Here is a 13,031-nt window from a genome sequence, read left to right as displayed (position 1 = left end):
CTGACCAAGCTCACCTGCTCACAGTCAATGTACACACACATATACATAGGTACACATATACACAAAAACACACACCCGTACATACTCATACACGTGTGTTCCATCCTGAGCTTTTAACAGCCACAGAAACTAGCCACAGCTGAAAGCTTTTCCAGGCCTAGAAATGACTGCCCCGCCACTCCCGCCGCAAGGCAGGTTCCTCTTTCATGCTCTCTGGAGCTTAAAATAAGATGGGGCCCACTGAACCAGACGGGGCTTGCTCCAAACTAAACCTGTCGAGGAACTGAGCGTGCCTATGGGCATGTAGGGAGTGCAGGCGGCCGCGCAGCTGGAGATCCACCTAAGAAGGCGGGGCGGTGTTCCTTTTCTCCCAAAGCCACTGGGGAGTGGGGTGGGGGCTTCGCGCGGATCGGGCTCCTTCGGGGGTGGCTCCGTCGCGGGTGGGCGGCGACGCGGAGGCAGCCGTAGCGGAGTGGGCGGACGTACAGACAGGCAGCCGCTCCCCTCCCTCCTGCTCGGGCTCCCGCGCATGTGCCGCCCCCCGTCGCGGCTTGCTGCTCCTCCCTCGATCGCCGCCCAAGAGAGCGGAGCCGGAGCCATGAAGGATCGGACGCAGGAGCTGCGCACGGTGAGCCCCGTCGGGGAAGGGGCCGCGGGAGGGAGACGGGGTGGAGCCCCATCACAAGGGTAACAGGGAGGGGTCCCCTCCAACCGTGGCCCCTCCAGCCTTGCCCCCTCCATTTGAAGCTGAGCGAACCTCCCCGTCGAAAACGGAGCCGGCGTAGAACCGGAGGGGGACGACAGCGATCCCTCCTCTCTTCATAGGGCGGTGCCGTCCATGGATGCGCGCCGCGGCGGGAGGGTCGTGGAACATTTTGCCCCCCTCTCAACTCTCCAGGGAACGGACGACAAGGCTGTGGCCGCTCCTCGCACCTCCATATCGCCTTGTTGATTCGTGGGTGTGGGGTGGAGAGATAGGGGTCTGGTTGGAGGGATCGCCCCAATTCAGATCTCTGCAGGAACAAGGGCGGCATCTCGTGTGCGGATCTGGTCTTCAACCCTCGGAAATGGGAATGATGAGGCACTCTGCCCCACGCCCGCCATCTCCTTTGAATTCTCTTGGGGGTGTATGTGGGTGTATGAAGATTAGACCCCCGCCCTCCCCCTAGGGACGTAGCAGCGCGCATCTCTGGTACGTGTGGCGTCAGAGGGGAGAGGGGGCTCCTGAGCATCTGCAGAGTGCCTGCTCTATCACCCTGAGGGCGTGGGGGTGAGCAAGGCTCTGGTGATGCTGTTGGCCACCACAATCCCAAAGGGAAAGGTTGCTAATGGGGAAGTCCCATCGATGCTTAAATTTTGCCAGCTTGTTTCAAGCACCTAATTGTATAATTGTTTAACTGATTTTGGTTGCCTCTGTTGAAAGCTGTAACTTTTTTGAATGACAAGGAAGGAGCCCGTGGTATGTTGTTTTCCCAAGAGGAATTTTCTTTCTGTGCTTTTTTGCCTCTGGCAACCACAGGCATTCCAGGTGTCTGCCCTCCGGGTCTTGACTGCCTAAAAAGGAACCTGCTTGAGCCAATGCATAGCTGCCACCCTCTCCAAAACTTTGTTGTTGTTCCTGTAATTTGGGGGTGGGAGACTTTGGATGCTAGACTCCAACTCCCATCAACCCCAGCCAGGGAAGATGATGGGAGTTGGAGCCCAACGATAGGGGGGGGCTAAGATGTCCCCCCCCACCCTTGCTGAAATGCACAGCAAATTTCTCCAGGGCAGGGGCAGGGGGAAAGATTGAAACAGAGACCTGTGACTCTCTGCGTGCTTGAGGGCTAGCACCTTAGAAGTCAACTGTTGAGCATGCAACACCTGTTGCTACCGTGCAACACTCTGTGGCTTCCTTATGAGGAAGGTTAGCTGTGGATTTAAGGAAGGGGTGGTCTGGGGATGGATTCAGGACGTTGTTGCTTCTTTTGGAGAAGCTAAGAAAACCCACCGACTTTCCAGTAAAACGGAAGTCCTGACATTTGTGGGTTTTGCTGCATAATGATGGCCCCAAAGAATTGTCGAATTGTAGAGTTTGAAGGGACCACGAGGGTCATCTCAGCCCAACCACCTGCAATGCAGCTATCTTTTTGCCCAACGTGAGGCTTGAACCCATAACACTGAGATGAAGAGTCCCGTGCTTTACCATCTGAGCTATCCAGGCTCAACGTAGGCCAGTGGTTAGAGTCCCAGGTTCAATCCGTGGCATCTCCAAGTAGGGACAGATGCCAGTCTGACATCCTAGGTATCTGTTGCTTGTCAGTGTGGACCAAGGTTTCCTGGGATAGATCAGTTGGCAGAGCATGAGACTCTTAATCCCAGAGTCTCAAGAGTTGTGGGCTCCAGCCCCACATTGGGGGAAAAGATTCCTGCATGGTTGGACTAGATCAGGGGTCAGCAACCTTTTTCAGCCATGGGCCGGTCCACCGTCCCTCAGACCATGTGGTGGGCTGGACTATATTTTTTTTGGGGGGGGAGGGGAATGAACAAATTCCTATGTCCACAAATAACCCAGAGATGCATTTTAAATAAAAGCACATATTCTACTCATGTAAAAACACGCTGATTCCTGGACTGTCTGCGGGCCGGATTGAGAAGGCGATTGGGCCGCATCCAGCCCCCCGGGCCTTAGGTTGCCTACCCATGGACTAGATGGTCCCTTCCAACTCTATGATTTCACACCACATGGCCCCCTGTTCCCTCTAGATGTTCTTAAACTACAACTCCCATGACCCCCCGCTTCCCCATCCGTGATGCAGACAGCACTGACCTCAGTAGTCCAATGGCTGCCTGACTCAGCAAGGCATTCCAACAGAGGCGCATAAACCCACGAGACTGCTGGATCAGGCCAATGACCCATCTAGTTCAGCATCCTGATCTCATAGCAGCCAACCAAAATGAAGCCCATAAGCAGGACCTGAGTACCCAGAAACTGGTATTCAGAAGCATTGCTGCTTTTGACTGTGGAGGCAGAGCATAGCCACCCTGGATAGTAGCCATTGATAGTCTTCTCCTTCTCCATGAATTTGTGTAATCCCCTTTTAAAGCCATCTAAGTTGGTAGCCATCACTGCCTCCTGTGGCAGGGAGTTCCATAGTTTAACAACTATGTGCTGGGTGAAGAAGTCCTTTCTTTTATCTGTCTGAAATCTTCCAGCGCATTAGAGGGTTCTTGTTTTTGAGGATGGGCCAAGACTTGAGAGTCGCTGGCAGGGATCTTGGCTAGGTGGGTTGAGGGTCTTCTTTTGTACAAATCATCCTTGACTCACAGATGCTGGCTTTTGTAAAAGAGGTCATGGCTGCTTTTATTTCTCATACAAATATTGAGGCACAGGGTCACTCAGCGCCACTGGCATATGCAAATATCTGGCTCATTTAAGACTATAGAGAAGCTTTAGTCTCCATGATGGAGAATACTTTTATAAATCTTTGTTATTTGCAAAGGGAATCTCCGTGTGAGTTATTATTTTATTAACCCTTTAGAGTTGTGCAGTATCTTTGCCCTTTTGTCCTTCTAAGCTGTGACGCTTTTATGGTTTATATTTTTGATGCCTTTGTTTTCTTCTCCCCGTCGCTCTTATTTTAATCTTTCAGTTTGCATTGTGCCTCCGTAGGAGAATCAGGGCCCCTCCCTGCTTCCTTCCCTTCCCAAGTGGGTTTAAACAAACCCCGGTTGCTGTCTACTCAGTGCCACCTCTTCTGTGCTCCAGCCCTTCCATTCATCCAGAATAAATTTCTGCTCTGGAACGGAAAAGCCACAGCTCGCTTCGAGCAAGGCCAGAGGGGGAGGAGGCTGTGAGAGCATGTTGGTTGTGGCATGCAGATCGAGGAATGATGCGTCCCAGTAATGAGGAATCCCAGAAAATGAGAGAAGGCTTTTTCAACTCCGGGGAAGGAGGTCTCTGCTTAGCCAAAGGTGCAGCTTAGCCCGAGGGTGCAGCTTCAGCCTGCGTCACCTTTTGGGGCCTGCAGGCTTCCCAGGAAATAACATAAGAATCTACTGGAATCAGGCCAGAGTTTGAGCCCGATAGCCCTCTCCCCTCCTTTAGTTTCCAGGGACTGGTTCTCCAAAACGTTACTGCCTCCAGTCATAGAGGCAGAGCAAAGCCAGTCCTGGCCTTGTTGTTGTTGTTCAGTCGTTCAGTCGTGTCCAACTCTTCGTAACCCCATGGACCAGAGCACGCCGGGCACGCCTATCCTTCACTGCCTCCCGCAGTTTGGCCAAACTCATATTAGTAGCTTCGAGAACACTGTCCAACCATCTCATCCTCTGTCGCCCCCTTCTCCTTGTGCCCTCCATCTTTCCCAACATCAGGGTCTTTTCCAGGGAGTCTTCTCTTCTCATGAGGTGGCCAAAGTACTGGAGCCTCAACTTCAGGATCTGTCCTTCTAGTGAGCACTCAGGGCCGATTTCCTTGAGAATGGATAGGTTTGATCTTCTTGCAGTCCATGGGACTCTCAAGAGTCTCCTCCAGCACCATAATTCAAAAGCATCAATTCTTCGGCGATCAGCCTTCTTGATGGTCCAGCTCTCACTTCCGTACATTACTACTGGGAAAACCATAGTTTTAACTATATGGACCTTTGTTGGCAAGGTGATGTCTTTGCTTTTTAAGATGCTGTCTAGGTTTGTCATTGCTTTTCTCCCAAGAAGCAGGCGTCTTCTAATTTCGTGACTGCTGTCACCATCTGCAGTGATCATGGAACCCAAGAAAGTGAAATCTCTTCACTGCCTCCATTTCTTCCCCCTCTATTTGCCAGGAGGTGATGGGACCAGTGGCCATGATCTTAGTTTTTTTGATGTTGAGCTTCAGACCATATTTTGCGCTTTCCTCTTTCACCCTCATTAAAAGGTTCTTCAATTCCTCCTCACTTTCTGCCATCAAGGTTGTATCATCAGCATATCTGAGGTTGTTGATATTTTTTCCGGCAATCTTAATTCCGGTTTGGGATTCATCCAGCCCAGCCTTTCGCATGATGAATTCTGCATATAAGTTAAATAGGCCTAGTAACCTTCAATAACCCTCTCCCGCATGAATTTGTCCAATCCTCCTTTAAAGCCAACCATGTTGGTGGCTATTGAGCCTCCTGCAGCAGTGAGTTCCATAGTTCAACTAAAAAGGTACTTCAGTCTGTCCTCAGCCTTCAGCTTCCTTGGATGTTCATGCATTCCAGTGTTATGAGAGAGAGAGAAGAGCTTTTCTCTATGCGCTTTCTCCACGCCAGGCATAATTTTATAAGTGTCTTATCATATTGCCTCTTCTCTAAGCAGCTAAAAAGCCCCAGACGCTGCAACCTTTCATCACAGGGGAGACCCTCACTTGCCTATCAGGCATGACCAAACTTGGCCCTCCAGCTGTTTTGGGACTACAATTCCCATCATCCCTGACCACTGGTCCTGTTAGGTAGGGATGATGGGAGTTGTAGTCCCAAAACAGCTGGAGGGCCAAGTTTGGCCATGCCCTAGGTCATTGTAGCTGCTCTTCTCTTAACCCTTCCCAGCTCTACAATATCCTTTTCAAGGGGAGGCAGCCAGAGAGGTTTCCCTTGCGTCACTGTGTGCCTTTAGGTGGCCTTTGGCACCTCACAGGTGGAAAACGTGGAAAGTTATGAAAAATATCCTTCCATCGTTTGCCTGCCTGCTCTCTGGCTTACAGGGGTAGACTGCCTTTGCACACGGTGGCTCTGCTCTTTGTTGCTGCATAATGGGTGAGCGTGATCTGGGACTCTGCTTTTGCCACCAGCGATGAGTTCGAAACGTTCGCTGGCCGCTGGCTTCGTGACTTGCTGTGCGTCTCCTCAGGGAGAGCAGATGCTTGACCTTTGCTCCGCGTCTAATGGGACCGGGCTGGTTTGTTTGAAAAAAAAAGCCCGTTAACTGGGCTAATTGGCCAGCTCTGCCTCCTTTCCTTTGGGGTGTGCTATTCATAGCCCGGGCTCAGTGAGGCGACTGTTCCCTTCGGCTGCTGTGCCAAATGTCCCCCTCAAAAGCAGCGCAGCTGAAGAACCTGGAAAGCAAAGGGGAAAAGTAAGGAGAGATAAATGGACCACTCCTGGCAGCCTCCCCACCTCTTGCACGCCAGGCTGGGTGCCAGCTCAGGTTTGGATGCCAATGATTCCAGCAGGAATTTGTGGTTGCTTCTCGGCTGGTTTCAAAGTGAGGAGGTACATTTTCAAAGGTTTGTTTATTATGCGTCTTATAAAATGTATACACACACCACTTGATTGTAAAAAAAAACCTCAACGAAAGATAAAAGGAAATCAAGGGGGGAAATACAGCACTTCAAAACATACAAAAAGTTAAAATACCGAAACAGGTTACAATTCATATTGACATTTCTAAGCATATGAGTAAAGGTAAAGGGACCCCTGACTCTGGGGTTGCGGCGCTCATCTCGCTTTACAGGCCGAGGGAGCTGGCGTTTGTCCGCTCCGCAGACAGTTTTTCCGGGTCATGTGGCCAGCATGACTATGCTGCTTCTGGTGCAATGGAACACCGAAACCAGAGCAGCGCACGGAAACACTGTTTACCTTCCCACTGGAGCGATACCTGTTAATCTACTTGCACTTTTTTGGCGTGCTTTCGAACTGCTAGGTTGGCAGGAGCAGGGACCGAGCAACGGGAGCTCACTCTGTCGCAAGGATTTGAACCGCCGACATTTTGATCGGCAAGCCCAAGGCTCAGTGGTTTAGACTTAAGCATATGGGCAGGTTTGCCTAAACAAGAATGTTTTTAGCAGGTGCTGAAGAGAATATAGTGAAGGCGCTTGCCTGATGTCATGAGGCAGGGAGTTCCGAAGGGTAGGTGCTGCCATACTAAATGATTGAATTCTTACAATTTCAGAGCAGGTGTCCTGTAGCACTTGTAACAGGGCCAGCTCTGCCAGTTTAAGCAGCCGAGCGGGCAGAAGTGGGGTAAGGCAATGTCGTAGGTAAACTGCTCCCAAGTTGTTATGGGACCTTGAACTTAGACTCGTAGGAGATCTGTAACTGGTATAGATCTCAGCACAGTTTTCTTCTTCGTCTTCTTCTTCTTCTTCTACAATCACTCATAGCCGAGGAAGATTGTCTTCCATAAACACGGTTTTAACAGTGAGTCCGTAAGTGACTGTGGTGGCCAATTCTGGATCCACACGTCACGTCCTTCCACAGTGGGGACATTGGTTTCTGGGTGGGAGTTGATCACGGCGTGGATTTGCCAAGCTTGCCTTCCTCTCAGCACGTTTCTCCCTTGCGTCTTGAGTTTGACCACCTTCAAAGCCCATGACATAGAGGGTTGCATGTCTCTTTCAATCTGTGTCCAATATTTGTTCCGGATTAAGGCCTTTTGTTCTGGATTTGCTTTCTTTGCTTACTCCCCCCCCCCCAGCACCCAGATAAAGTATTGCTGCAGTCTAGCCAGTGTTTTCTGCGATGTGGTGGTTTTCTTCCCATCACCTCTTTTTTTAAAAAAAATATTAATTGGAACACCAGCCTGTCTGGTATGGACACACACACCAAATGCCTGTGAGATTTTTTACACACACACACACACACCAGACTCCTGTGTGTTTACGTAAACTGTTTCCAAGTGCTGGCCATTTTATTGGTTATTAATCACACTTGGGGGGTATGCCTATGTCAGTTTCTTTTCTCACCAGGGGGTGAAGTTAATTATGGATTTCCTTATATTTTTCATTTTTAAAATGGGAAAAAATAGTGCTATTTAGTTATTTTTTTAAAAAAGAAAGAAAAGAGAACATTAATGCTGGGAAGCAAGTACTGTAATTAACTCCCCCCCCCCTCGGTGGGAACTGAAACTGACAGTAACCCAGTTTGCACATCACAGTAAACCCTAGACAATGATTGACTGTAACTGCACTAATCTGGGCTGTTTCCTCCTCCCTACTAGCACACAGATCTGCAATCCCTGGCATTGTTTTATGTTCAAACTGGGGATCAGGGTTTGTTTTGCGCCAAAGAAACCACAGTCTGTAGCCAGCCTACTTACTGTATCTGACAGTGGAAGCAAATTGTGGCAAGTAGCCATGGGTGGCCTCATCCTCTGTGAATTTGTCTAATCATTTTTTGAAGCTGTCCAAGTTGGTTGTCTTTGTCCATGGGGTTTTCTTGGCAGGGATATTGGAGTGGCTTGCCGGTTCCTCCTCCAGGTGGATCAGCCCTGAGTGCTCACTGAGAATCAGCCCTGAGTGCTCACTGGAAGGACAGATCCTGAAGTTGAGGCTCCAGTACTTTGGCCACCTCATGAGAAGAGAAGACTCCCTAGAAAAGACCCTGATGTTGGGAAAGATGGAGGGCACAAGGAGAAAGGGACGACAGAGGATGAGATGGTTGGACAGTGTTCTCGAAGCGACTAGCATGAGTCTCACCAAACTGCGGGAGGCAGTGAAAGATAGGCATGCCTGGCGTACTCTGGTCCATGGGGTCACGAAGAGTTGGACACGACTGAACGACTCAACAACAACAACAACAACAACAAGTTGGTTGTCAGTCCTACATCCCATGGCAGTGAGTTCCACCGTTTAACCATGTGCTGCCTGAAGAAGTACCGTATTTTTTGCTCCATAAGACGCACTTTTTTCCTCCTAAAAAGTAAGGGGAAATACCTGTGCGTCTTATGGAGCGAATGGTGGTCCCTGGAGCTGAATTGCCCAGGGGCCAAAAGCAGATTGTGCTTTTTATTTTACAAAGAGAAAAGGGAGTGTTGAAAGGACCCCGCTCAGCAGCTGATCAGCAGGAGATCGGGAGAGAGATAAGAGTCCCGGCTCCCTTTCAGCCCCGCCCTCCTTTGTTGAATGTGCTGCAGAGGGAGGGTGTTTGTTTCCCCAGGACATGTGACTGGCTGATTAGATTATCTGTCTGAAAACAGTAGAAATGGCTCCCTTAAGATTTTTCAGAAATGTGAGTTAAACCCCATAGAAATGGGGCTTTTCCTCTTTGCTTTTCCCCCTTTGCAAAAGGAGCTTTGCTTTTCCCCCTTTGCAAAAAAAGCTGCAAAACCTTTAGCTGATCCTCAAAACAAAAACAAAAACAAAAAAAACCCCTAGGGCTTTTCCCTTTGCAAAAAAAGCTGCAAAACTTTTAGCTGATTCTCAAAAAAGGCCTTTTGCCTTTGCAAAAACAGCAGCAAAACCTTTAGCTGATCCTCCAAAAACAAACAAACCCCAAAACCCCAGGGCTTTTCCCTTTGCAAAAAAAGCTGCAAAACTTTTAGCTGCTCCTCAAAAACAAAACAAAAAACAAAACAAAACAGGGCTTTTAGAGGAGGAAAACCAGAAAAATATTTTTTTTCTTGTTTCCTCCTCTAAAAATGAGGTGCGCCCTATGGTCCGGAGCGTCCTATGGAGCGAAAAATACGGTACTTCATTTTCTCTCCCCTAAATCTTCCAGCATTCATGCAGAGAATGTTCTCCCCATCTCCCTTCTCTATGTACCATGCATAATTTTGTATGCAAGGGGCTTCTTGGCAATGAAGTGCGCTCTCTCTCTCTCTCTCTTTGGGGGGGGGGTGGTCTTGTCTCCTGCGTGCCACATAGGAGGGTCTTGGCAGCTGCTCTCTGTGGAAAAAGGCCATGGTTTGAAACAATAGCAGATAAAAATGGCATAATAGGAGAGGTGGAATTAATTGCAGGGCGGGGGGCGGAGAGGCTGGGAGTGCAGGTGTGTTTTCCATAGTGGTGTCGAACGAGGGGCGGCTGCTGTTCCAGCCACACAAGGATTGAGCCCGCCCACCCATTTGCAAACACCCACCCATCCTCTCAAAGCGTACCTAGTTCCAAGGATCCTAGCTTAGCTGATGTTCCTCTGCATTCATTCTTTTGGATGCTTTCCAGAACTTTTTGCTTTTAGGTGTCACACTTGTCAGATTCGTTTTATTTTTATTTACAGTACTTTCTAAGCATGCTCCCTGCATTTCAGCATCCAAGCTTTGGAGGGGAGTCAGACTGGGAGAAAGGGGGTGGTCTCAACCACAGAGCATGATCTGGGAAGGTTTAGGGTTCATATATATTATGTATAGTAACTTTTTAGGGATGTGGGTGGCGCTGTGGTCTAAACCACTGAGCCTCTTGGGCTTGCCGATGCGAAGGTCGGCGGTTCTATTCCCCGCGACGGAGTGAGCTCCCGTTGCTCTGTCCCAGCTCCTGCCAACCTAGCAGTTCGAAAGCACACTAGCGCAAGTAGATAAATAGATATCGCTGCGGCGGGAAGGTAAATGATGTTTCCGTGCGCTCTGGTTTCTTTCACGGTGTCCCGTTGCGCCAGAAGCGGTTTAGTCATGCTGGCCACATGACCCGGAAAGCTGCCTGTGGACAAACGCCAGCTCCCTTGGCCTGAAAGCGAGACGAGCGCCGCAACCCCCATAGTCGCCTTTGACTGGACTTAACTGCCCAGGGCTCCTTTACCTTTTTATATTATGTATAATCTTATGGATTGTTGTTGATATGCACTCCGGCTTTATGCGTTGGGAAATGACAACGAAAATTATAATCCCTGGCATCTCCAGGTAAAGGCAAGTGACCTGTGCATGCCTGCTCAGTCTGCTGTACAACAGGTGCTGCTGCTACCTGTTCATAGAATTGTAGACTTGGAATGGACCCTCAAGGCTGGTGAGGGGCGTGGCCTAAGAAGAGAGGGTGTGGCTTGGAGAGATTCCCATGGGCCTATGGACTGTATTTGGCACTTGCTTATTATATAAGCTTGGTCACTGTATAACCCCATTACTATCATTAATCTCTCTCTGTGTGTTTATTTATTTTGAACAAAATTCTTTTCTGGCTATACTTAAACATTTTTAAAAATGTAAATGAAAGTGTGTTACCTCTTAAGGGGGCAGTGCTAATTTTAAAAAATAAAAAGGGGGAAAACATTTTGGCAACTCCCGCCCTCCAATAAAGCACTAATCTATACTGTACTTTGGTTTCAGCTCTCTCTTTTTTTGGACATTTCGTGGGTAGTAATGGGGATTTGTGTTAAAATGAACAAGTGCATAGTGCTTGATAATTATTGGTTTTTTTGAAACAATAAAAATAATAATCAAGAACTGCTTGCAGTTTATTATTTCTCAAACCGGATCTTTCCCACCAACATCAGTTTATAGGTGGAAATTGAACAACACAGCAAGATGAACATATTGGGGGATGAGGAGGTATCCCATATCCCTGATAGGGTCTATTGCAATTCTGCTTGCAGCATGCAGAAGAAAGCAATGATTTATTAGTGCTTGGGAGCTGCCTGTCTGGAAACTGCTGCAGTCTGCGTTGAGAGTAGTTGAATGAACGATGGGCACTCAGTGCAGAGGTACAGTGGATGATGCCCTCCCCCCACAGGAAGCGAATTGAAAAGAGGCGGGCCCAGAGCAGAGACTCGTGCAGAGTCACAGCCGGTGACCTCTACTCTGAACTACTAATTTGGGCCTGTGAGAGCCTTTAACTTTTATTTCCCCATTTGATGATGGTGCACCTAATGTGTCGATATGTTTAGGATACTAGCTTGTGTGGTAACCTCTGATGCCTCTCCTCCTTGGGGCCAGGTTGATGCCTGGGGAGGTGGGGAGGAGCAGAGCATCTGCTTTTCATGATGCAAGTTCAGACCCCAGTCCCATCTCCAAGGGCTGGGACGGGAGTGGAAACCCTGGAGAGCTACTGCCACTCAGTATGGACGATAGTGAGCAAAATAGGCCAGTGGGCAAGCTCAACATAAAGCACCTGTTCCTGTTTAAACCAGCCTTTTATTCAGCTCCACGAGGACTAGAATCTTGCATTGTTTTTAATGAAAGGAGCAGAGCATTAGACTAGCTCGGGGGTTCCCAAAGTGGGTGGTACTGCCCCCTGTGGGGGCCGGTGGGATTACTACATCGATTGCTATATATATACGGGTTACAGGTGGGTAGCCGTGTTGGTCTGCCATAGTCGAAGCAAAATAGAAAATTCTTTCCAGTAGCACCTTAGAGACCAACTGAGTTTGTTCTTGGTATGAGCTTTCGTGTGCATGCACACGAAAGCTCATACCAAGAACAAACTCAGTTGGTCTCTAAGGTGCTACTGGAAAGAATTTTCTATATATATACGGACATTTCCAGCACAATCTCAATATGTACTTGTAGCTTAGTAAATGTCAGGGAACTGCCACCTGGCCCGCTGAGGGGACCCGAGGAACTGTTGGGATACAGGGAGCGAAAAGCAGCCACACCTCCAGTGGGGAGGGAAGGGGAAGGGGCCAGCCGGGAGAGGAGAGGGCTTGGGGATGCTGCAAAGGGCCCCAGCACCTCAGCCAGCCAGGAGCAGCAAACAGGGAATCTGGCGGGGAGAGGGCTTGGGGATGTTGCCGAGACCCTGCGCTCACCTCGCTCGGCTGGTCAGGAGGGAAGCACGCCATTTCCGGCGCCCCAATTGCGCAGAGGGGTGAAACGCAAGGAGGGTAGGAGGAGATTTGGGGTGCCGAAGCTCTTATGCTGGGAAAGGAGCCGGAAGGGGCCACTCCCGGATTCTGCTAGTGACTGAGACAGACATGTACTTTGTAGCTCTGCACTGTAAATAGTTTGCACAATAAACCTGTAAACAGGTTGGGCTCCTGCCTCGTTACTCGTGAGTCACCACCGCACGGACCTTACAGTAAAGAACACCTTTTTGTTCAGTAAACTAGATGTTTGCGACCAAAATATTGCTACTAAGAGGCAAGGAGACAGCAGGGGGGCGCTGGAGGTGTAAATGACCACTCAGACTTTGAGAAGTTGGCATCGGTGGGTCAGGGTAACGGAAGTTGTTGAATTAATTGGCCAAACTGCGGAAGGCAGTGGAGGATAGGGGTGCCTGGCGTGCTCTGGTCCATGGGGTCACGAAGAGTCGGGAACGACTGAACAACAAAAGTTGGATTTTGAAGAAATGTGCAATTAATTGTTACTGAGTTTTAGTGCGGTGTTATCTTCCTTAGTGGGTCGTGCAAACCGCTGTTCTGAAGGGTGCTTTTTATGGAGTAGGGTAGGGGGCACTGGGG

At 49.3% G+C, this 13,031-nt stretch overlaps 1 protein-coding gene across 2 annotated transcripts in view; it reads left to right on the top strand.

Annotated features, from left to right (window-relative positions):
• Positions 1–540: 540 nt before the first annotated feature.
• STX1A (syntaxin 1A) overlaps positions 541–13,031 on the top strand; it is a 38,214-nt gene continuing 25,723 nt past the window's right edge. For both annotated transcript variants that reach the window (XM_033171668.1, XM_033171669.1), the window contains exon 1: positions 541–628. In XM_033171668.1, coding sequence (XP_033027559.1) covers positions 599–628 — 30 coding nt within the window. In that variant the 5' untranslated portion in view covers positions 541–598. The remainder of the gene's footprint in view (positions 629–13,031) is intronic.

The sequence above is a fragment of the Lacerta agilis genome, chromosome 15 (genome assembly GCF_009819535.1).
Source record: "Lacerta agilis isolate rLacAgi1 chromosome 15, rLacAgi1.pri, whole genome shotgun sequence".
Taxonomy (NCBI): domain Eukaryota; kingdom Metazoa; phylum Chordata; class Lepidosauria; order Squamata; family Lacertidae; genus Lacerta; species Lacerta agilis.
Note: the sequence above shows the minus strand (reverse complement) of the source record. Positions and strands in the feature narration are given on the sequence as shown.